Consider the following 26172-nt stretch of genomic DNA (forward strand, 5'->3'; position numbering starts at 1 on the left):
CTCTCGAACCATCTCTCGTGGTTCTTCTGCACCCCCTTGTACTGGATCACTGATCCCAGTACCTTCAATCTCTCGAACCTCCTCTCGAGGCTCAACCACAGACTCCCCAGCACCCTCAGCATTATCACCAGCATGGAGATCAACAGAGAAAGCTGCTGACAGGGACCTAGTAGGGGGCACTCTCTCAACCTCAGTGGCCAGTGTAGCCTGAGGTTCCCCCTGGGCTTGTGCCCTGTCCTCAAATGGTTCTTGAATAACAGAGGGTGTCACTTCTTGAATCTGGGTGACAATAGCAGTTTTGGCTTTCTTAGCCCTCTTTGGCAGACTAACCCTTTTTATCAGTACATCCAGAGGTTCATCATCAGAATTCTTCTCCTCTGTTTGGGCTTTCCTTTTGCCCCTTCCCTTAGGTTTCGAGGGAGAGGGTGCAATCTTTACACCCTTTGCCTTAGGAGCTTGAGATTTCGTCCTACCCATATAGGTATTCCGATGAATCTCTCGCCCTTCCCTCAATTCTAAGCCCTTCAGTCTTAGAAGGTATTGAACAACAAAACCGAAACCAACCTTTTTACTGATCGTCAGGTTGGTGTTGGAGACTGAGCCCTGCACTTGTTGTTTGAGGAAGTTGAAGATGATGTGTGCCCAGTCCATTTGTTCGTTGTTCCAGATGGCATGGAGGATTTTTAGGATGTCCAGATTGATTTCATCTGTTCCGGACACCTTGCCGAGGATGAATTTCATGATTAGGTCGGTGGCCATTGCAAACCTCTCCTTCAAATGAAACTTGCGGAGGGCTGAGGTTGCTCTTGGTGGTGCAGTCTCTGATCGGATTTTGTCCCAAAACGCTTGCTTGTTCAAGTTGTAATCCGAGAGGTGCTTGACTGCCTCCTCCGATGCAGCGAAGTCGAATGCTGCTCTTAGGTCACCCACAGAGGTTGTGATGTCAATTTCATTGAAGCGGCTTTCAATCTTGCCCTTCGTGACCTTAGCATGAGCGAACCATTCGGTGTAGTCAAGAGCATGGATGGTTCGGTAATCATGCGTCATATACTTCATTAGTCCTGCCTTCTCAAACTTCTTCAGGACTTTCTCTGCCATCTTTGGATTTGACGAGTGGGTGATGAAGCCGTTTTTGTCAAGGATAGTCCCCGCCTTGACTTGTTTGATCTGAGTGCGAATGTGTTGCAACTCCCTCTGGTATGCTTCGGAAGATGAGGTTGATGTGGAGGATTCGGACGCCATTGTTGAAAGATTTGAGGTTTTGGAGGGAATGTGTAGAGTGTATGTAATTTGGGGATTTTGGGTATTCGGTTTGAGCTTGAATCCGGGTAAGGAAGAAGGAATTGGCTTTTATATCATGTGGATTCGGGTTGGATATATGGGTAGGGTTGAGAGCTTGACCCGAAAAGGGATCCCGGTTTATTTAAAAGACATGAAAGGTCAGAAATACCCCCTTTTTATAACGGTTATGTATGTATGGTATGGTAAGGGTATTTTGGTAAGGTATAAAACGGTTTTAGATCACGATAGTGGGATATTAAAAGATGATATCTAGACAAGCATGCTCCCACTCATCAAGATAAAGCCTTTAAGTATGGAAAACCGTCAGTAACCGAAAACCACGTGGCTAACCTTAATGTCCAAAGTTAGCCGTTCCACATATATCCGTTGAGCTTATCAGTTTTACCTCTCGAAGGTGAACCGTTTTCCAAATGAGTTTAAGGATCTTCCCCCTGAGTGATTGATCCCTAAACCTCCTTATTCCTCCGTCTTGATCTTGGTTAAGGATCTTCCCCCTGAGTGATTGATCCCTAAACCTCCTTATTCCTCCGTCTTGATCTTGGTTAAGGATCTTCCCCCTGAGTGATTGATCCATAACCCTCCTTATTCCTCCTTTTAGAGATACGTAGACAGTCAGTTTGATATCTTTCGAAGTAATCTCTCGAACTACCCTTCTTCGAGACATAACATACGAAGTAATCTCTCGAACTACCCTTCTTCGAGACATAACATAAAAAGTAATCTCTCGAACTACCCTTCTTCGAGACATAACATAAATAGGCAAACTGAACATGTATCTCTCGAACTATCTTTCGAACACAGATTGCGATAAGGAGACAGGATTGATTCATAAAAAGATATCACTTGGAACATTCTCTTAAGTTCATTTAGTGACTTCCAGTTACATAACTTATGAATCTATACAAATCCTAATTTCCTAGAGACTCTTTTAGCAGCTTCCTTAGTAAGTTTGAACGGTATGCTTCTCTCCGGAGCTGCTTAATGTAGTTGGGAGTGACCATCTTCATCGCTAATCCTCTTAAGGTCTTTGGATTAGGTATGATCACTCCTTTGACTGCTGCTGACCTCAGAAAGTCCCAACTGGTCTTCCTCTTCTTTTCCCTTGGTTCTCCATTTGGTTGAGGAAGGCCCAGAATGTGCAGCTGTAGGAGTCCCACTTGTGCAAGACTCTTCTCCCGACTCCAGTTTCCCATCGTTGTGGATCTCCTCGCATTTGGGGATCCATTCACCTTGGATGGGAATAGGATGCTTGCTTGGATTATCAGGAAGCTCCGCAATCTGTTCACCCTTCTTCAGTTCTGGATAGTTTTCTCCTTGAAAATCTTTGGACTTGACTGCCGGTTTCTTTCCTCTATAAAAGAATGGAACATCATCTTTTCCTTTCTTTTTCTCCATGGGGAAGTTGATGATATGAACTTCTGAAAGAAACCCTCTATTTATAGCCCAAAGAGTTAGTACTGTAGAGTCACGGGATGCTGTATGAATGACCATTCAATGCTGTGTAACTCCAAGGCTGCCATAAAGTTGATGAAACCGCTCCTCACATGCGAAACAGTTCATGGCACTTAATACAAGGAGATGAGATTTGACCATTCAACCCAACTCTATCATTCCCAATTCTAACCTTAGTTGAGAGAATCTATTTTCACATAACGCTTTTGTGAAAATATCTGCTAGTTGCTTCTCCGTTGCAACGTATTCCAAAGTTATATCCTTTTTCTCAACATGNGAAGTAATCTCTCGAACTACCCTTCTTCGAGACATAACATAAATAGGCAAACTGAACATGTATCTCTCGAACTATCTTTCGAACACAGATTGCGATAAGGAGACAGGATTGATTCATAAAAAGATATCACTTGGAACATTCTCTTAAGTTCATTTAGTGACTTCCAGTTACATAACTTATGAATCTATACAAATCCTAATTTCCTAGAGACTCTTTTAGCAGCTTCCTTAGTAAGTTTGAACGGTATGCTTCTCTCCGGAGCTGCTTAATGTAGTTGGGAGTGACCATCTTCATCGCTAATCCTCTTAAGGTCTTTGGATTAGGTATGATCACTCCTTTGACTGCTGCTGACCTCAGAAAGTCCCAACTGGTCTTCCTCTTCTTTTCCCTTGGTTCTCCATTTGGTTGAGGAAGGCCCAGAATGTGCAGCTGTAGGAGTCCCACTTGTGCAAGACTCTTCTCCCGACTCCAGTTTCCCATCGTTGTGGATCTCCTCGCATTTGGGGATCCATTCACCTTGGATGGGAATAGGATGCTTGCTTGGATTATCAGGAAGCTCCGCAATCTGTTCACCCTTCTTCAGTTCTGGATAGTTTTCTCCTTGAAAATCTTTGGACTTGACTGCCGGTTTCTTTCCTCTATAAAAGAATGGAACATCATCTTTTCCTTTCTTTTTCTCCATGGGGAAGTTGATGATATGAACTTCTGAAAGAAACCCTCTATTTATAGCCCAAAGAGTTAGTACTGTAGAGTCACGGGATGCTGTATGAATGACCATTCAATGCTGTGTAACTCCAAGGCTGCCATAAAGTTGATGAAACCGCTCCTCACATGCGAAACAGTTCATGGCACTTAATACAAGGAGATGAGATTTGACCATTCAACCCAACTCTATCATTCCCAATTCTAACCTTAGTTGAGAGAATCTATTTTCACATAACGCTTTTGTGAAAATATCTGCTAGTTGCTTCTCCGTTGCAACGTATTCCAAAGTTATATCCTTTTTCTCAACATGNCTTCATCCATAAAATCTGAGCACAGCAACTTCCAGCAGCTACGTATTCTGCCTCAGCGGTGCTTGTAGCTATCGAATGCTGTTTCTTGCTAAACCATGAGACAAGTCTTCCACCTAGAAACTGACATGTCCCTGATGTGCTCTTTCGATCTATTTTACAACCGGCAAAGTCCGCATCTGAATAACCCATCAGTTCGAAAGATCCACCTCTCGAATACCAAAGTCCAACACTTTGCGTTCCTTTGAGGTATCTAAGGATCTTTTTAGATGCATTTAAGTGACTTTCCTTAGGACTTGCCTGAAATCTAGCACATACACCTATTGCAAAGGATATATCTGGTCTACTAGCAGTTAAATAGAGAAGGGATCCGATGATACCTCGATACGTAGTTTGATCGACCTCTCGACCTTCACTGTCGATATCGATTCGTAGAGAGGTTCCTATGGGTACTTTGACTGAGGATTTCCCTTCTATGTTGTATTTCCTGAGCAGGTCCTTGGTGTATTTCTCTTGATTGATGAAGATACCTTCCTTAAGTTGTCTCACTTGTAATCCAAGGAAGTAGTTGAGTTCTCCCATCATACTCATCTCGAACTTCCCTTTCATCAACCTGGAGAACTTCTCGCACAAGTCTGGATTGGTGCTTCCAAAAATGATATCGTCCACATAGATTTGCACCATTAAGATGTGATCCCCATCCTTAATTCTAAACAATGTTTTGTCCACTAGGCCTTTGGTGAACCCACACTGAAGTAGAAAAGAGGATAGAGTGTCATACCAAGCTCTCGGAGCTTGTTTTAAGCCGTAGAGTGCCTTCTTCAACTTGTATACTTTGTCAGCTCCCACGTCCTTCAAGAAACCCGGAGGTTGTTCAACGTACACCTCTTCTTCGAGAAGTCCGTTCAGAAAAGCGCTCTTGACATCCATTTGATACACTTTGAAGTCTTTGAAGGCGGCATATGCGAGAAAGATGCGTATAGCTTCGAGACGTGCCACCGGAGCGAAGGTTTCATCAAAATCTATTCCTTCCTCCTGGCAATAACCTTTGGCAACAAGTCTGGCCTTGTTCCTAACAATGATTCCATCCTCATTCATCTTGTTTCTGAAAACCCACTTTGTACCAATGATGTTTTGATGATGAGGTCTCGGAACTAGTTCCCAAACGTCGTTCCTCTCAAACTGATGAAGTTCCTCTTGCATGGCTTGCACCCAATCTGGATCACATAGAGCCTCATCGATCACCTTAGGCTCTATTTGAGATAGAAAGCAAGCAAACATGCTTTCTCTGTATGCTGATCTGGTTCGAACTCTGTCACGTACATCTCCAATCACTTGATCAGCAGGGTGACTTCTCAGCCATCTTAGGTCGGGTTGTGGCTCCTCAGTTGATACCTCCGTTGTAGGTTGAGATGTGGGTTGAACATCTATGATTTGGATTGGATCAACTGAGTCAGGAGCTTTCTTCTTGGTAGACTCTTCATCATCTGATTCTGACTGGAGTTCCGCTACGTCTCGAACTATCGACTGCTTGTCTTCGAGAGGTAAGTTTGATCTCTCGATAGACTCTGGCTGAACTTCCTCAGCTGCTTCCATTGGCTTTGATGGTTGATCTGTCGATGCTCTATCATCAAAAGAAACATGTATGGATTCTTCAACCACCAATCTCCGCTTGTTGAAGACTCTGAATGCTTTACTTGTCGATGAGTATCCCAGAAATACTCCATCATCTGCCTTTTCTTCAAAAGTTCTTAGCTGAGTCTTCCCATTGTTGTGGATATAACATTTGCACCCGAATGTGTGGAAGTAGCTTACATTCGGTTTCCTTCCATTCCACAACTCATATGGAGTCTTTCCAGCTCCTTTCACGATCAAGGACCGATTTTGGGTATAGCATGCTGTGTTGATTGCTTCTGCCCAAAACCTTTGTGATATGTTGGCTTGCGAGAGCATGGTCCTTGCAGCTTCCTTGAGAGTTCTGTTTCTTCTTTCAGCAATTCCGTTCTGTTGAGGTGTTCGGGCAGCTGACAGTTGATGATGAATCCCGTTTTCGTTGCAGTAGCTCTCGATTACTTGATTAACGAACTCTCCACCTTGATCTGACCGGATCTTTAGTATCGAGACATCCTTTTCAACTTGAACATGCTTCAGGAGGTTTGGTAAAGCAACTTTTGTCTCGCTTTTCTTGGTTAAGAACACGGTCCATGTGAATCTTGTGTAGTCATCTACTACCACAAGAGTGTACTTCCTTCCTCTCATGCTGGGTGGATCTACTGGGCCAAATAAGTCCATGTGAAGAAGACTTAATGGTCTAGTGGATGATGTCTCGGCTTTGCTCTTGAAGGAGGATTTGATCTGTTTGCAGCGTTGACATGCCTCACAAATTTTATCCTTTCGAAACGTCACTTTGGGCAGTCCTTCCACAAGGTTCCTCTTAGTAAGCTTGTTGATAGTTTTGAAGTTCAGATGACTAAGCTTACTGTGCCAATCCCAGCATAAGTCTTCCTTGCTCCTTGCTAGCATACATAGGGATGGTTTGGCAGATCTCCAATCCACTATGTACATGTTTCCTTTCCTTGCTGCTTCCAGGACGACTTCGAGAGATTCCTCGCTCATAATCTGGCATTTGCTTTTGGTGAAGACAACCTTGTAGCCTTTGTCACAGAACTGGCTTGTGCTTAGAAGGTTGAATTTGAGTCCTTCAACATAAGATACCTCCTTAATAACCAGCTCATTCTTTTGGATCTCACCAACAGCCTTTGTGCGTCCTTTCTTCTCGTTGTCGCCAAATGTCACCAAGGGACCTTCGATAGGTTGGATGTTCTCTAGCAGTGTTAGATTTCCAGTCATATGTCTCGAACATCCACTGTCAATGAACCACACGCCCCTGGTGTCCTGCAAGCAGATCAAGTAGATTTAGGTACCCAAACTTTGGGTCCTGGTTGGTTAGTAAGTTTAGGCATCCATTTATACCTTGGACCCATTATTCCAAGCCTAGGTGCAATGTAGCCATTATACGTTTGATAATCATAAGGAATGCTAGCAAAGACTCTGGGACTCTTAGGTGCATAGATCAGTTTTGGTTGAGGCCTGACCTCAGACTTACGCACCATGCCCTTCATTGCCTGTTTGGTCATATGAAATTGCTGGAAGTGAGGTTTCTTCCGGAAATTATGATTCGATGACCAATCCTCACTAGATGGATAGAGTCTGCCTTCCTCCATCCGTGAGTTCCTAACTCTATGGATCTCTGACCTTCCATATTTGCCTTGAGGCGCATTATATGGAGTGTAGCTTTTCTTGTACTTGGGATGGCCTTGCGAGAGATAGCTAGATGATCTCTCGAAATTGTTTACCCGGCCATTCTTCATAGCTTTCCTATACTTTCCATTTCTGGTGTATAGGGACGGTTTATGAATAGCTACTCTGGCCTTTTCTGTTGGTCCTTTATGACCCTTATTTGGTTTGGGTTGAGATCCTCCAATTTTTGAAGTTCCCAAACCAGTGGTCTGTTTATCTCTCGAGAGACAGTCTTGACGGAACCCGAGACCGGTTCTGTCATTTGCTGGTCTGTGATCATCCACCATTTTCTCCATAGCTTTGGAGGAATTAGTGTATGATGATATGACCTTCCTAAGATTAAGCTCTCTGGTCTCTCGAGCTCTGCACTCTTCAGTCAGTAGGATTACTTTAGCTTCTAACTCACTTACTTTGAGAGTTAGCTCTGAATTCTCTTTCGAGACATTCTTAAGCATATCTCTTTCAGCAGTTAGCTTGCTGTTTTCTTCCCTGATTTTGGCATGAGTGCTGTTAGCGACAGCGAGATCCCTTTTAAGTGTTTCAAGTATCTCAAAGGGATCGTCATCGCTTTTGAATGAAGAACAACGAGAGGTAGAGGTAGAGCAGCGAGATGTGGAAGTAGAGGTTACCTCATTGTCGATGGCCATTAGACATTGATCCTCTTCTTCCTCGGTGTATAAGCAGATGAGTCCCCTCTCATCTTCAGAGCTGCTGCTTCCTTCACTGGAGCTCGATGCCTCGGACTCCTCGATTGATCTCTCGAGTTCCTCAGCAACAAGCGCCTTTCTGCGCAGGTGTTTCTTTGAATCTCCCTTGAAGCCACTTTGTGCTGGCTTCTCTTTGAATTCCTCCTTTCTCCTGGAATCCCTCCCTTCTTGGCCTTGATATTTACTTACCATAGGGTAAGGGCACTCGGCTTTGAAATGTCCTGGTCTCCTGCAGTTGTAGCAAAGACCCTGATTTTCCTGTCCTGGTCTCCTGCAGTTGTAGCAAAGACCCTGATTTTCCTCCTCTGTCCTTCTGGATTTGTAGCAAAGACCCTGATTTTCCTCCTCTGTCCTTCTGGATGAATGTTTCTCATTGTTCCTTCTTGAGGAGGAAGGTGAACTTGTGTTGCTCTCCGTTGACTTCCTCATGAATTTCCTGAATTTCCTGTTGCTCTCCGTTGACTTCCTCATGAATTTCCTGAATTTCCTCATGCTCTCCGTTGACTTCCTCATGAATTTCCTGAATTTCCTCACGAAGAGAGCAAACTGTTCGTCAGATAACATATTAGTAGGGTTAGGGTCTGACCTTGAGGATGTGGATGGTTGATCAGCAACAAGTGCCACGTTTTGTCGGTCCACTACGTCCTCATCTCTTGGGAACATCTCAAACTCAAAGGCTTTGAGATCTCGAAAGAGTTGGTTTGTGGAGGTATTCTTCAGATCTCTGTGATCACGCATTGTGATCACCTTCATCTCCCACTCCTTGGTTAGGCCTCGTAGGACCTTCAGGTTTAGATCCTTCTGTGGGATGTCCTTGTTGAGATCATTGATCTCGATTGTCAGCTTCATGAACCGAGATTCCATGCTGTCGACGCTCTCTCCTGGCTTCATCTTGAAGTCCTCGAACTTCTTCATAGCCACAGTGAGCTTGTTCTCCTTCTCCTGTTCGTCTCCTTCACCAATCAACATTAAAGTGTCCCATACCTCTTTGGCTGTATTGCTCTTTCTTACTCTAGGAAAGATGGTTTCGTCTATGGCTCTGAAAAGGATGTCCTTGGCAATGTTGTCAAGGTTGTTCCTCTTCCTGTCGTCACTCGTCCATTCTTCCTTAGGTTTTAGGACATACTTTGGTGTATCCTTGGTTTGCTCAGCAGCCGTGTTTATCATCATGATCTTGACTGGTCCAGATGTTATAACTTCGGCCATCTCATCATGGAGGGCTGATAGATACGCAAGCATGCGTGTTTTCCAGTCATCGAACCTGCTAAGATCAAAGAGAAGATGTCTCGACAACATGCTGTCCATTTTAAAAAAAAATTATCTCGTGCTTTTAAAACTTTTTCAAAAGATTTTTCAAAGAAGGATCTCTAGGCAATATAAACAAACGTTTATATCGATCAGAGAACTTGCTCTGATACCAATTGTTGGTCCCAAGGGGATGGGGTACAAGTCTAGAGGGGGGGGGGGTGAATAGACTTGTATAAGATTTTGCAAATCTTTTCGACCTCTCGTGTGTATTGAACTAAGGATGTTTCGGTTCGATACCTCACGAGGAGAAGACAAAGTTTTATGCGCAGCGGAAAAGTTATCCCCTTTTAGTTAGCACGAGTTTGAGTTAGTTCGAGAGGTGTGTTTATATGTAGTGCAATCGAGAAGTTAGCGAGAGATAAAAACAGAAAGTAAATACGAGAGAGATTTTTAAGTGGTTCGGCCAACCCGCCTACGTCCACTCTTCTTCCAGAAACTCCCTGGAAGGATTGCACTAAAAACTTCCCTTTTTAGTACAATATCGAGCGCTTGAGCTTTGATCACGAAGCCCGCTTCAAGCCTCAGGTTTTTCGCCCCGCTTCTTGTTACTCCACCTATCGAGCACTTGAGCTTTGATCACCAAGCCCGCCTCAAGCCTCAGGATCTTCACAAGACAGCTCCCAGGTTACTCCGCCTCTCCAAGGTCTTTCTCCCCGCTTCTTGCTACTCCACCTCTCGAGCACTTGACCTTTGATCACCAAGCCCGCGTCAAGCCTCAGGTTTCTTTCACTCGGACAGCTGCCAGGTTACTCCACCTCTCTTGCTTAATCCAAAGCAAGGTGTTTTTGGTTGTCACAGTTGAATGTAACAGGCTCCAATCTGACCACAAGCTATCGTTGAATCAACTTCGATGTAGAGCAGCTTCGGTCACCTTCTAGATGTATAACAGTTTAAGCTTTGTAACTCTCTCAAACACTAAGATGTGTTTTTCTCGCTGTTTTGAATATCAGGATGATATTCCAAATTTAGCACTTGCACTTGAACGTTTGAATCAGACACCTCTTTCGAATTTTCCAACTCTGTTCCCCTTTTTTTTTTTTCGCTTTGTGTCTTCACGTCCTTTTTATATGAGAGTAGAGGAATAATTCCGTTGGAGGGAAAATTATTCCGTTTGAAATTTGTCTCCCATGCTGATCATGGGTCTTGCATATTTTCAGCATATTTCATGGAGTGGTGATCTTGTAACTTGAACCTCTTTGTCTTGTAGTGAATATTCCATAGTTCACTTTCTTGAGTCCATGCTCCACTTTCGTCTTTTGGTAAAAGTTACTCTTTTTATATTCCCATTATTCCTTGTTTGTAGGGAATCAGACCACTTCAGCATTGGTGCACCTTTTGACCGTTTGTGGTGGAAATCTGACGTGTCATCCATTTCCGCCCATTTTGAAATCTTCACGTTCGGCACCTCTTCATTATTCTATCTCCATGATATTCTTCTTTTCCAAACTTTAAGTATGCTTCCTGACCGTCATTCAGCTTTGTTGGAGAATTGTTAGTGTATCGAGACCAAGGTTGATATCTTGATTGCTTAATGTCTCGAACTCAAATATCGAGAGGTCTATCTCTCGAACTCTGTTTATGTCTCGAACTGGATAACTGTATCGAGAGGTCCTACCTCTCGAACTCTGCTTATGTCTCGAGACTTAGTTGATGTCTCGCAGACCCTTATTCCTCCAGTGTTGTCCCATGCTTTCTTCTGATCTGTCTATATGATTACAACACGAGACTTCTAAGATGTTCAAACAAGTTTACCTCAAGCTTAAATATTTTCCGAGTTGAGCTCAAAGTTACCCGGTTGTATTTTCGCTCTTGGTTTACTTGTCGAACTTACAACGTTTTGCCTATGTGTCGAGACTTGGGGATTTCTACTTAACAGTTGGTATCATCAAAACCTATTACATGATGTTCCTAACATCAAACTCTTTTGATATTATCTAATTAGTTAATTAGATAATATCAATATTATCCAAAATCTAATTAAATATACTAATATAAAAAATAATCAAAATTAACAAATTTTTAGTGTCAACAAATGCCCCCTCGAGACTTGCTTGTACGCCACTTGAGAGCATATACCACTCGAAAGTATGTAGTGCAAGGAAGTCTCGACACTATAGTACGTTAAGATATAAGACCGTTTTAACTCGTGCCAAGGAGATATGGATATGAGACCGTTTTAACTCGTGCTAAGGAGTCTTGATCGATATGAGGTCGTTTTAACTCGTGCCAAGGAGTATCATTTAGCTTCCCCCATTTCAAATTTCATACGGGGTTTGCCCACATATCGGTGCCTATGAAGAGATGAGAAGCAGAGTTGTCCCACTTGGCATGCCAAAATATGTAAACACAAAATTTTGAAAATATATATTTGTTTCAAAATTGGTTACATGTTAAGTATCAATATGTGGTGTGGGTTACAGTGTATATATTCACAATATCGGGTTACAATGTGTGTGTAATTGAAGGTGCGGGTACAAAATCTTTGTATAGTCCTCTGATTCTTCACTGACGTGTTCTACTGAAGTGCCTTCGGGTTTCAAGTGGCGTAGCCTCCGGGATTCAAATAGCGTAGCCTCCGGGATTCAATTGACGTAGCTTCCGGGATTCAAGTGGCATAGCTTTCCGGGGTTCAAGGGCGTGGCCTTCCGGGATTCAAGGGCGTGATCTTCAACAAGAACCGTCAAAATACTTCAAGTCTTTAACTGCTTCAGGATGCCTTCAAAAGCTCTCAAGTCTTCAATCTTCAAGGTGTGTTTCTAATGGGAAATGAAGGGCTATATTTATAGTGGAGTGTGCAACCTACTTTCCTCAACAAACTCCTTAAATAATTAATTAATTAATCAAGTCCAAGTTCAAAACTTTATCATTTATTTCAAATTCAAATTAATTATAATTATTAAATTCAAATATAATAAAATTATATTTAAATTATAATTATAATTATTATTAAATTCAAATAATGAGCCAAGCACTTGTGTTCTAGTGGCATCAAACCCTTCCCTTTATACGGGAGGTGGTGGGTTTGAGCCTCAGTGGAGGCAATACTGACTCTTGTGCTTCAATAGGTTGAGAAAGTAGTTATGAACAGATACTGCATTGTAATAGAGTTAGTAGTATTCAAAAATTCAAATAATGAATTGGGCTTGGACAAGTTAATCAATTAATTCAATAGCCCAACATCGAATTTAACTGGGCTAATTAAATTAATTTAATTATCATGGCCCAATTAATTAAATTGGTCCAATAATCAATCTCAAAATTAGGCCCAATAATAATTTAATCGATCCATTTTTTGAGCTCAAATTTTCTGTGTTTACAACGTTATCCACCCCAACAATTTCATTGCAGTTCATCACCTTATGCATACCCACATTTTGAGAAGTAATTTCAACATCAATTTCTTCAAGAGATATTAGTCTACTCTTATGCATGTCATTAGAAACCAAAGTAGAAGAAACACCATCAATTACCTCATTTCCTGGGTTCATCTTTACCACTTCCGGATTTTGGCAGGGCTTCCGAATTCTTCAGTCGGAACTAGAGGGGCCGATAAGTAGCTTCCACCGACTTCAAAATGCACCGATTGTGGAGAAAACTGATCCTGCTGGGGAGCCATGGAAGGTATCTGGACTGCGGAGCTCCTCTGTACTAGATTCATAATTGCAGATCTGTCGAGCCCCATAGCTTCTAGCAACTCATCTCTAAAATTGAACATCTCCTCTCTGAAATTAGAGATCTTAACACTTAATGTCCTCACCAAATCTTCAGTTGCATGAAATTGTGCATCAATTTTGATGCCCAATTCAACCACCTAAGCCTCTAGCTTACATACTCTAGCCTCCATTGATAAGGGCTCTGGGTTATTCGGATTCACCATTTGAGACGCAAGAAAGACGAGCTCTGATACCATATGTAATGGTCCAGGGAAGTGAACCGAAAGAAAGAGAGAGAAATAGAAGAGAAGGGGGAGATACAGAGAATAGAGAGAGTTTGAGGGAAGAAGAAGGTAGGGAGAATTGATATTAATTTCAGTGTAAAACCAAGCATATCCTTCACTACAATCTACTACCTATTTATACTAGAAATATTCTAATAACAGCTAAACAAATTCAGTAACAAACTAACAGCTAAGGAATAAAGCGGCGGCGTCCTGGGTCGGATCCGGTTGGCTCGGGGTCGGATCCGATTGTCGGCTTTTTCTTTCCTTCGATTCCAGTTGGAAAGCGGGGTGTTACATATACCTCTACCAACGTCGCTGCCTCTCCGTCAAACACGAAATACTCCATCTGCATTTCCTTCCACAACTACACTGTCGCGGCTACGCCGACTTGGCGTCCAACAATCGCATCACGCTCACGCAGATGTTCTTGTTTCATAAAATCCCAAAATTTTAAAATTCAATTTCTTTAACAGTGGCTTAGATCTGCCTTTAGCAGGATCGGGCAGCAGCAGATTTATCCAAGTTTAACGAATTGAAAATCTCAGAATTCACGAGGATACGTAGAGCTGAACGTGTTGTAAACTAATACTTGATCAAAACAATACAGAGAAGAAGAGAAAATGAGAGGAAAAGATTCCATTCATTCCATCTTTTTACATATTACAACTATATATATAATATACATTTGTAACAAATATTGGTAGACATAAATTTGACCGTTACGAACTTTATAAAATCAAGCCATAATATCCACAATCAATAATATTTATAACATTAATAAATAATTGCACATCTAGTTATACCAATTGGAATATTAATATATTTTTAAATTTTAGTTATTTTCATTCAATTTTTTAAATTTAATTTAATTTTTTCATATTTTTATTTAACATAATTCAAATTCAAATTCAAATTATTTTATTTTGAATTCTTTTAAAATAAATTTACGTAATTTGAATTTTTATAATCGTAATTTATATATCGGTTGAAGAGATAATTGCGAAAATAAAATATTTTTTATTTATGAAAAAATAATATTTTTAAAGTGTTACCTTTTATGGACGCAAATTTTATTGTGAACCGCGCATCGAAACGACGTCGATTTGATTAATGAAAATAGACGGTTAAAACAACCTCCGTGCCGTGCCATTCACTTTTAGTTCATATACACTGCAATTACATTTCTATACAACTACAGTTTCTTTTCGATATAACTGCAATTTTATTCGATATTATATATTCAAATATGTGAACCTATTATTCAGTTTCCTTTAAACACAACTACAATATCATTTCGTATTAAAAAAAAAACTACAATATCATTTCGATATGACTACAGTTTCATTAGACAATATACACCTAAAAATATAAAACTGTTATTCAGTATCAGTTTATATACAATGCAGTTACATATCAACACAACTACAGTTACATTTCGATATAACTACAATTTTATTCGATAATATAAAAAACACAAATGTGTAACTGTTATTCAGTATCAGTTCATATGCACTACAGTTACATTTCAACACAACTACAGTTACATTTCAACACAACTACAGTTACATTTTGATATAACTACAATTTCATTCGATAATATAAAAACAAATGTGAAGCAATATTTTTTGAGATGAACTGTAGTATCAGTTACGGAGCTCCGTTACACGACTTACGGTCACCGTTTCTTCCAATTACTAAAACGGCGTCGTTTTGTGACCATGGTCCACAACGCATTGTGAATCATGGTCCACCGTATAATGACTGTTTTATGGATACACAAAATGATAATACAAATGTGATGATATAATAAATAAACTCACTTATGAAAGTGAAAGTATTGGATGGAAGGTTACATAGCCTAATATTTGTACAAGAATTTATAAATGATATTGAATTTTGAATAGAAAAGTAACAACCAACATGTCTCTTCGCAAGTAGCCGTATAACATTAAACATATTCTTACTTTTTACTGTTTATTGATGTGATCTAAACAAAATAAGTAAATACATATAAACCGTAATTTTTATTCATTTCCTTTTCTTCCTCAAATAAAGTGAGAGCATGTAACATGAATTTTACTCCCCAAAAACTATACTTATCATTTTCCATAGTGACTTTTGATTGATCACTATATCTATAAAATTCTATTTGTACAACATCTTTACTATCTCTCCTTGCCTTCTTCGATTCCTAAGCTAAACTACATGTCTACACAAAGAATCCCCACCACAAATCATAGATGGCTAAACTACATGTCTACACAAAGAATCCACACCACAAATCATAGATGGATATGGGTGGGTGCAATATGAATGAAAGAATTTTGAAGAGAACGCGCAAAAGACTCGACCTATACAGTTTTGAAGGGAAAAAAGAAGGGAAAAAACCAAGTTAATATGCCTTACTCTTCGTCTGGTCTAGTCATCTATGCGTTGTATCTCACCCATCATGATGCGATTACTTGTGACCTTGAATCCAAGGAGAGCTGGATCTATCTGTCTTCCTTTCTTCCCTTTCTTTTTGTTGCTTCGTGCACTCTGCGCTGCATCTGACGATGACTCTGAAGTGGCTGTTGAAGAATGAAACTCCCGAGGGGCTTTCTTGACATTACTCTTGAGCATGTCACTGAAGGAAATCTCTGTAATTTCGGCATCACCACAAGACACAGTTCGTCGGGAACAGATATCTTTCTTCCCAGTTGGTAAGGTGTCAGACACTTGATTTGCTGTGTTACATACTGCATCTTGTTTTCCCACTGATGATGAAAGTTTTAAAAGGAAACCACTGATAAATACAATGGAAAGAAGAGGGTGGTATCCATGAACACACAATTTTCCCAAGCATTATAGCAGGGTACATTTCCATCCACATGGCATTCACTCAAAATAAGTGAACATAATTGTACCTAATAGTAAACATGGTCTAATTGCCTACTGAAATTATAGCTTACTCCTAACAGGCAAAACTTAACAGGAAACTTAAGCATAGCTCTATTTTGGAGAAAGTGTCACCAAGTCTATGCATCCAATGCCTCAACTAAAAACCCTTGGAAAGTAACCCCTTGATCCAAGTTCTGGAAAGTTAACTTTCTCTAGAACAGGGAAATGAAATTACAGAAGGAAAAGAGAATACCATCAGAAGCTATTGTATTTGAAGGACTTTTTCCCATGGCAAGTGAATCAGAGTTCAGTTTAGAAAAGCTTTCTTGATGACTTGATGAAACATGTGAGACAGGTGGATGTTTTAGCAAAATGCTATCTGGCCTTCTGAATGTGGCTGTAGTCGCACTGTCAAAGCATAAATGAAACAATAGATGCATCACAACTTACAAGCACTTAGACCAAACATATAATTGACAAATAAGTGAGATAACAATAAGAGGAAATTCAAAATATATCCTTACTGATCCACATGAGCATCCTCCGCCAGGGAATCATCTGTCCTATTTTTGTCTCCATACGAACCTGCATTTCCAACCACTACAACTCAGTAGTATTTTAACTATGGTCAACAGCAATGAAAGAAACAAAAGAGAAATTTACCTCCATTGCCAAGTGAACTATTCCTGATCAGATTACGAAGTGGGACTTCCCCTTGATCTATAGCTGCCAAACCAGCCAGCTGAACTATATCTTCTCGAGTCTCCTGTTCAGGGCCCTGTAAATCACCATCTTCATATTAGCACTCTAATATCATCCAGATGTAGTGAACCGACCACAAAATTGGAGTTGGTGTCAAAAATTACCTTGGAGATATCATTGAAACCAGAATGAAAAAGGTCTTCTTCAGCTAATGCTCCAGCATGAGATCTAAAGGGAATCCTTTCACTAATATCAAGACCACTAGCAATTTGTTCTGCAAGAAAATTCTTAGGTGGCACACCTGAATTACAACTAAAAGATCCTACAGCAAGGGATTGGTTGAGGCCTATTTTTTTATCAGATATATGGTTCAAAGTATTAGCCTCAGAAATATGATTTGAAGCTAGACCCATTTCATATGAAGTTCCAATGGTTTTTGAATTGTCCGCTGACTGCTGTCCAGATTTTTTGTGCAGCAGTTCCATAAGCAATTGCTTAGAACTATCATCATTTGCTTCAGTTGACATCCATAATCTAGAACCATCAGAAGTCTTTTTGTTCTCCAACTCCCTCTTTTGCCTCCCCCTACTAAGATGCAATTGCTGAATATGGGACTCCAAGCAATCAGTAGACAGCTGACCATTGGTCCCAGCCCAACGGCCATCTACTGATTCTGGGTGGGAAGCATGAAAATGATTAGCAACCAATGGGTGTTGAATATGATGAGAATAGAGACCAGAAGAAATCCCACCCATAATACCACCAGAGTACATTTGCATATTAGGCTCCTTCAAATCTAAACCCTGTACACGAGCCAATGCATTTACAGCATTTGAATTAACTCTTGCACCAACGCTAGGCAGTGAAATTGATTGCTCAAATGACAAGGATCCTGGATCACAAAGACCCCGCTGAAGTCTATCTTGTAATGAAAGAGTCCGATCAAGAGTATGATGTTCTTCAGGAGAAGGCATCTGTTGCTGTTGGAGAAAATCTAATGGACCAAATCCAGAGCTATCTCGATGAGCAACAGCAGGATTTCTAATAAACTGACTAGTTTCATCCATTGGCCACACAGATGAAACTTGTCTATCTCCCTCGACTTCCAGCCATTGCCTCAATCCCATTGGCACCTGCCTTCCATGCAACTGTTCTTGCTGAAGCATCTGCCCATGCTTTTTCCGTGATAAGAGCTCCAACAAATCATCTTGATGCCCTTGATGTGACATTTGACTAAACCTTGATTGTATGGGATGATCAATTGAAGGGTCAGGATACCTTGTAGGAGGATGAGAGGACTGTTGAACTTCACTGAGAATTTTCTGCTTTATCAAAACTTCATCCAGAGAACTACTGGGTCTAATAGCATTAATATGTGATTGTCCATGATTCGATTCTCGTATTTGACTCTGCAATAGTTGTTCAAGAAGCAATTGCCTAGCCTGAGCCTGCTGCTGTTCTTTCAGGAGCGTATGTTGATGTAACTGTAGCTGCCGCTGAAGCTGCAATTGTCTGTGCTGCTGCTGCTGCTGCTTCACATGAAGAGCCATAAACTGTTCTAGATCCTGCCCCATTTGACTGGCCAGCTGTGGGTTGTGCATTGAATTCCGATTTGCCACTCTTTCAAGCACTGCGTCATGCATGTGGACATTACGAGAGATCAAACTATGTGGCTGAAGATGCTGATGTTGAAGTTTTTGCATTAGCTCATGATCCATCCTTGACATATGGTGAGCATCTGCAATATCTTGATACAAATTGGGGTTGGTAAGCAAAAATTTTCTATAAGCATCAGGCCATGTCTGTGCAGGACCAGTTGATTCAGTCATTTCACTAAATGGGGAAACCCTTCCAGCAATGGGGTTAGCAAGCTGATCCTGACTACTTCTATGATGATCCCTTGCGTAAGTGCTTTCAAGCTCAGACCATAGCAAGCCAAATGGGTGTAGCGTACTCTCTCTCTGATTTGGTACCACATTCTCTGACAGATCATTTGGAATATAAGGGTTGTTTAAAATACTAAAAGAAGGATCATTGGTGGACCTAGAAATTTTACCAATAGTGCCACTACTTCCAGGCCTTCCAGGAAAAGCACTTTCTGCACAAGAAAGAAATACCATTCTTAAATTCAATCATTTATTCAATATGGACATGGTTATCTACTTTAAACAAATTATAGCCTGGAATTTCAAGAATTAAGAACCTTTACTAATATTATGGTTATGCCCCAGTTGAGAAATAACAACAACAACAACAACAACAACAACAATAATAATAATAATAATAATATCATTATATTAATATTATTAAATACACAAATTCAAGTCAAACATACCTTCATCTGGGGCACCAAAATCATGAAAGTCATTGGAATATGAATGTTCTGAATGAAGTTCAAGATCAGGTCCTCCAGATTGAATACCCTGCGCATAATGACCATGAAAATCTTCTGGCTGCCAGGTCAATCCATCAAGCAGGACTGAAGGACCACCAACAGAAATAGGGGCAGAATCCTGCACAACTTCAAGCTTGTACTCAAATGCTGCAGGTTGTTCCAATTTAGACCTACAATCAGAGGCAACGGCATACCCATGTCCACCTCTTAAGTGTGGCATAACATCACCCAATTCTTCAAAAGGTGAATCTTCTAAGGCATCATCCACTAAGCGAACTGGTAAATCTGTTCCAAAAAATCCTTGTTCAAACCATGAAATGATATCAACCCCAAGAAATGGGCCCTGGATTTCTCCTTGAGGATCACGATAGTACAAACTTAATTCCTCAGGCAGGACACCTCTTCCTACTTGGTTTCCACTACTGCAGGGGTCCAAGTATTTCTCTGAAGATTGCATGGAAAACAGGGAATTTGAATCATCAGGAAGCTTAGAACTGACATCAAAGTGAGGCCCAGTCATATCTTTTGACACATTTATATTGTCACTTCTCATCCTAGCTGACAATATCTCATCTCTGGCAATAGCTTCAAGAACTTTTCCTTTAACCTCTGAGACAACACATGTCCGTATCAGCAGTTTTTAATCTAATAAATCTACAAGATTGCTTCATTATTTACTTACCATGCAAATTTGTTTCAAGGTCATTGTCATAAGACAAGCAATCAACAGTGGGCTCTTCGACATCTTTTGGTGTTTTAGGAAGAGTATCCATCATTTCCATCATATCTGTAGGGAGGACAGCCAGTCTTCCATTGATGGGTTCCAAAACTCCTATTTCTAGAAGAAAGCCAGACAAAAACTGAGATTGATAAGAAAAAGAAAAAGGTGAAGAGAGCTCTGTTTGGAGAGGTGGGAGGATACTGCAAGAGGGGTTAAGTAGTGGAGAATAAGCACACAAATGCCATACAATAATTGCAGAATAGGAAATTACCTGTAACATTATCAGTTAATCTGCCTTTTCTAAATGAATTATATAATACATCACTACCAGTGATTTTACCCTTCCATATATCATGAAGAATTGCCTGCAAATTTGAAAGAACTCAGCACATTAACTCTGCTTAATGGAATCAATATTTCTATGCAACATCCAATGCAGCTATGGAAGTAAACTAGGGATCCAATAATGCTCTTACCTCCTCTTGAGAATCAGGAGCAACAAAAGCATAAGGTTCAACCACAGTGAGTTGTCTAATATGGGGTGCCTCTTCCATATTGTCAGGAACATCACAAAAATGTGAGTCAAGCTTTTTCCTGCGGTATACATCAAGAAGTTTCCCCCTTGGATAAAAAAATGTATTGGCTGCAATGCACAGCTTTCCAGCACTTTCATTCTGAAACTGTTCAGTGCCAATTGCACCACCAGAGGAAGGTCTTAGGATAGATCCATTCGGCCGCCCACGCCCTAGGGTGAATCCCACATATGAGCCCTCTGTGCGTCCTCTCTCAATCCCAAATCCAGGAGCAGAACGAATAGAACCAGCAGCCACAGTATTTCCCTCCATTCTGTGGCGAGGTCGCCACTTATCACGAGCATCTTGCTCCCTTTCTGAAACCGAACGGCTAGAAACAAAATTCTGATTCTCATTGAGAGGATCTTCCTTCTCAGCATCTACCCTTTTCTCAGCATGACCTTCCTTCTCTTTCTCATCAGGACCCCATCTAGAAGACCATTTGTTATCACGCCTCATTTCATGAACAGTAGTGCGATTACCAACATCATTCCACCTGTCTGAAATAGGTAAAACTTTTGCTTCTGTTATTTCTCTGGTAGTAGCATTTTCAACAACACGACGATCTGCTTTCCTTCGATCTCTTCTACCAAGCAAACCAGTTTCTCTCTCTTCTTCGCGCCAGCAGCGGCCACCCTCAACCTCTGCATTGGTCCTTTTCCAATCCTTTCTATCCTCAGATGCATCTGATCGCCAGCTCTCCCTTTGACTTGAGTCTGAAGAACTTCCAAGTGACAGAGAACTTGGTGCACGCATCTCCTATAAACAGAAGATATGGGTTGACAGAAGAATATTAAATTGGAAATTCCAAATCTGAAAGGGGACAGTAATATATATCATAAATAAAAATAAAAATAAAAATAAAAAAGAAAATAAAGGACCATTGCCTGGTTCTACCTTTTGCCCACTTAAGCAGTAGGAGAATAGCCATTTTAGTCCCTCAATTATGCTTATACATGTGACCTCATTTAGTGTTGAATTGTTCATTTAGTGGCTATTTCAGTCCTTCACCTCAAGTTTATGTTAAAATAAACAGTGATGGAAGGGTAAATTTGGAAATTTATTAGCATTCCCTCAAAACACAAATCAAATAAGTTTTGAAGTTGTAACCATTTCTTGGATGTAATATATATTACTCCGTATTTAATAACAATACTTTTAAGTCAAATGCAGATTTTGATTCCCTTCAACCAAATGTGTTTACCCCGGTTAGTACAAATGTATTTTCCAAGACCATTATTGGAATGATTTGGATTTCAATGGTCTTGGAAAATATATTTGTACTAACGGGAATCAAAATGTACTTTTGATTTAAAAGTATTACCATCTTTTTCACTTTATTATTAGTCTTTTCTTAGCATCCCTTAATCATTTTGAAAACATTTAGCTAAGCATTATTTACATGAATTGACAGAGCAAAAAAAAAAAAGAAGAAAAATAATATATATTAAATACAAGAAATGGACAAATGGTTACAACTTCAAAACTTATTTGATTTATGTTTTGAGTGAAAACTAATAAATTTCCAAATTTACAATTCCATCACTGTTAATTTTAACATAAACTTGAGGTGAGGGACTAAAATGGCCTTAAACAAACTAGTTGGGGTCACAGATATAATTAAGGGATTGAGTTTACCATATACTCATATAGTGTAATTGAGGGACTAAAATGATCATTCTCCCCTTAAGCAGTCAAAAGCTTCAAAAATAACTAAGATGAAGATGTTAACAAGAAACTGTAAGAATATTATGTGTTTTAATGCCAACTGCAAGTTTCTCTGTTTAAAAACTCGTTTCCCCTTTTCAAATGAAACTGCTTTGTGAAACTGTTAATACTCTGCTAGATAATTATAAATATTTTAGAATATCCACGTTCCTTAAAAACGATTCTAGAGACCACAAAAATGATGCCTTGGGGAATAAAAGTTTCTTCAAAAAGAACAGACAACCAGATTTGATGTACATTATCCAAATACTTTTCTGAAAGTCTAAAAGACATAGCGCTTTAATAACAATAATCCAGTGCTTCCAGGCTATAAATAGTAGCAATTTATCCACAAAGTTAAATGCATCAAGCAGGCATATCAAGTTTGATCCACAGTTAGTGCTACCATACATCTGAGTTCCACTGTTCCAGCATCCCTATTCAATAGCAACTCATGCTCTAAGCATTCAAAATTATGTTTGAACAGTGCTGCATACGCAGAAGTTAAGTTACATAAATACAATATTATTTCCCTTCAGCAACAATGTTTAACAATGCTAAGACAAGAAATGATAAAAATTCAGGAAACAGCAAGATTCGAAACATTCTTGTAATTCTGAGAGAATAAAAAAGCTAACAATGTGCAGGCACCTATGAAACAAAACAGAACCAAGTAATAAATGAAAAACCTTTTAACACCTAAAGATCGATAACTTACAGTCTTAGTGTCACTTGGTTTAGCATATAGCCACTGTGGAGACAGAGGAATGCTGCTATCAGGCACCATTTGATCTGCAGAAAATAGAAATTATTAAATAAGAATCTAGTCCTCATGAGAGCAACAACACTATAGACAAAGAGTTTTTCAAATGTCCTATGGTATGCTACTACCAGAGAATAATCAAATACTAAAGACCACAGGGAGAAAAAAAATAAAAACAAATATTAAAAAAAAAAAAAAGAAGAAGAAGAAAGAAAGGCATTACCCTTTGACACATCAAGCAATCCCATAACAGATTTGTCCTCATCATTACCTGCAAAGAGTTTCATGACCAACAAATAATGCAGAATTGAATACAACAAAAAACAGAAGCCTGATACAAGGAGAAAAGATTAATAGAGATATATTACAAGATAAGTTGAATGTTGATTGAAATGCATATTTAAGGGAAAAAAAAAAAACAAAGGATACACTCAATGGCAGTGGAAAATACTTTGTTAAATGCAATGAACCTATCAAATCCTGTAATCTACTGATCTTAGATTTATAGGGAGCATAATACCTAAAAAAAATGACCGCCTTATCAACAAACAGTGGAGTAACAAGTTTTAATATGAAGGTCACAATATAGCATATGAATGACATATTATCTGCAAGGCTATATTATTGAATGCAGTCAGCAAAGTTATTTTATCAAATGCTGTAAATAGAAGTTAAGAATAGCATTTTGACATTGTAGCTACATAGTTGAACCCATAAAAAACATTATAAATAAATATATAACAAGCTATATAGTTTGACATTCATTTTCGTACTCCTCTTTCTCAGAAGTTTCAAGCAAGACCTGATTACCAATCAGTATCTTATCTGAAACCACACAGTTGAAGTCAGTCCAAATTCAGACGCTGAGTGAAGTTAACTCACTCAGATCCATACAACTTAGGCTAATTCAATCAACTCGAAATCCAATCTAATTACATTTAAGAAAAAAAAAATTAATAATCAAAGACACTGAAGAATAGGCAAGGAGTTTAAAAAACCCAATTAACAAGTACATTTAGGAGTCGAATTCTGATCGGACGCTTTGAGTGCGAGGAGATTTTCAGGGAGATCAAACTTGCGTCTGCGTTCAGCCATCTGATTGCCGATATGTCACAAATGCAGATATAGAGAGAAGGAGATGTGAAACAATCAAAGGGTTACAGCGAGAAGCAGGGAGAGCTGAAAAGAGAAACTGATCGTGAATGACAATTAAGCGATACGGAGAGAGAGACAGAGAGAGCACAAAAGGATTCACATCAACAGTTGCAGGTGACGATGAGAGACAGGGAGAGTGGTCAAGGAGGACAAAAGGCTAAGGAGGGTTTGGGACTTTGGGTGGGTCAAATCTAGTTAGTGTTACCGCTTGCCGCTTGGTTAGCAACTAGCAATTACGGAGTGTGATTTCATGCCTGGACCGCTTTGTTTCTCATTTATATTTCAAGCTAGTATTTTTCATGTGCGATGCACAAAAATAGATATTCAATGTTAATAATTTATATTAAAATTTTAGATTTATTTAGATTTTAGATATTTATTCTAGTATTTTTGTCTGTTCGTGGTATGGAATGGATTTGTTATAATATTTTTAAAATATTTTGATCGATATATAATTATATAAATTATAACATCGAATATTATATAACGTAATTGACGAAATTGGTTGGATCGATTATGTTTTCTGATGTCTTCCTTGCTTGAATTAGAGAAATAATTGTCCAATTACCCGTGCAATATACGGATAAATTTTTTATTATATATTTAGATAATAAAAATAAAGATTAAATTATACAAAATTCTAATATTGAACGTGTACATTTATTTGATTATAAGATTAGTGCAAAAGTATCACTCAATAAATTGAATAATATATGACTTGTTAATCTACAATTATCTTAAAAAGATCGATATGTAATATGACGTATGTAATTATATTATTACTAAAACTAGTATTTTCACTCGTGCGATACACGGAATGGATTTGTTATAATATACTAAGAATATTTGGATTGATATATAATTATATAAATTATAACATCAAATATTATATAGTGCAATTGAAGATATCTTTTGGACCGATTATGTTTTCCGATGTTATCCTTGTTTGAATTCCAACAAATAATTGCTTAATTAATAGCTAATGTGTAGATGTACGCATGCGGTGCTGGAACTTTAGAGATTTTATATATCATTGTTTAGGATTTTTATAAATTGGGCAAATATGCTCGTTCTCTAGTAACTCAGTTATAGGAATCAATTGCTATTCTAATTCATATGTATGGAAGATATATTTTTGTGTAGATATATAGCAATTTTTCCATCTTGGAAAAAAATATAATATCACCGGTTATATTTACACATTATTGAAAATCTCTTTGTAGACAACATTGGTAGTAGCAACACAATCTTGTCCATCCTCGTCTAGAACTAATTAACACTTTTAGGTTATCCGTGCATGCAAATAAACTATAGTATGAGTCTTCCTTGCATGCAACAAATATCACAAAAATTCAGTGTTCTAAAATAAGTATATAAATGAAATATGTAGATAATTTGAATTGCATTATATATCTTTAATTTAATTACTTGTCGGTTAGTTATTGCAAGATCTTGAGGTACACTTATATTTTGATATTCAGAAAGTATAACTATATTAGAGAAAAATTCACCTGGGAGTAATGGGATAATCAGTTGAGTGATTGTTCGTTGACTGTAGAGCATTGATATTTTCTAGACAAATAACTGTTGGGAAAATAGCATAAAATGACATTTTAATAGCTATATTGTGGTACAAATATATGTGGGGTCCACTTTCGATTTGGGTCGGGTCAAAGTAGATTCGGGTTCTTCATCGTTATAAGAATAGATTGATATATTGTACGCTCAAAATGGATAATGGGTGAATGAGAAATTGGTTCTCAAAGTTGACCCATTTGAGTTAGAAAAATGGAGAGAAAAAGCTTTCAAGTAACTTTTGTCCCACATTGGTTTGGGGAGTGGATTTGCACCACTACTTATACAAGAATATTTCTAAGGCTTAATGAATTGTATAGCATATATGCTCTCTCGCGCACGGAGGGGGGGTGCAAATCAAATCTTGAAAAGGCTTGACTCGTGTGCGCCGAGTGCAAATCAA

At 39.1% G+C, this 26172-nt stretch overlaps 1 protein-coding gene across 3 annotated transcripts; it reads right to left on the reverse strand.

Moving 5' to 3' along the window:
• Nucleotides 1-15304: 15304 nt before the first annotated feature.
• On the reverse strand, nucleotides 15305-24391 carry LOC116026727 (protein ESSENTIAL FOR POTEXVIRUS ACCUMULATION 1-like). Of its 3 annotated transcripts, XM_031268097.1 has the most exons (13): nucleotides 24053-24391; nucleotides 23263-23310; nucleotides 22995-23068; nucleotides 20474-21328; nucleotides 20269-20362; nucleotides 19959-20114; nucleotides 19217-19885; nucleotides 18938-18979; nucleotides 17046-18862; nucleotides 16843-16957; nucleotides 16704-16779; nucleotides 16433-16587; nucleotides 15305-16055 (listed from the first exon to the last, which is right to left on the reverse strand). In XM_031268097.1, exons 1-13 carry the CDS (start codon nucleotides 24132-24134, stop codon nucleotides 15718-15720), a joined length of 4521 nt encoding a protein of 1506 aa, XP_031123957.1. In that variant the 5' UTR covers nucleotides 24135-24391; the 3' UTR covers nucleotides 15305-15717. The 3 variants fall into 3 exon arrangements, with proteins under 3 accessions (XP_031123957.1, XP_031123956.1, XP_031123955.1); XM_031268096.1 differs by having other exon boundaries at nucleotides 16704-16764; nucleotides 17046-18979; nucleotides 24053-24390; XM_031268095.1 differs by having other exon boundaries at nucleotides 17046-18979; nucleotides 24053-24390.
• Nucleotides 24392-26172: the final 1781 nt, after the last annotated feature.

Source organism: Ipomoea triloba, chromosome 8 (genome assembly GCF_003576645.1).
Source record: "Ipomoea triloba cultivar NCNSP0323 chromosome 8, ASM357664v1".
Lineage (NCBI taxonomy): Eukaryota > Viridiplantae > Streptophyta > Magnoliopsida > Solanales > Convolvulaceae > Ipomoea > Ipomoea triloba.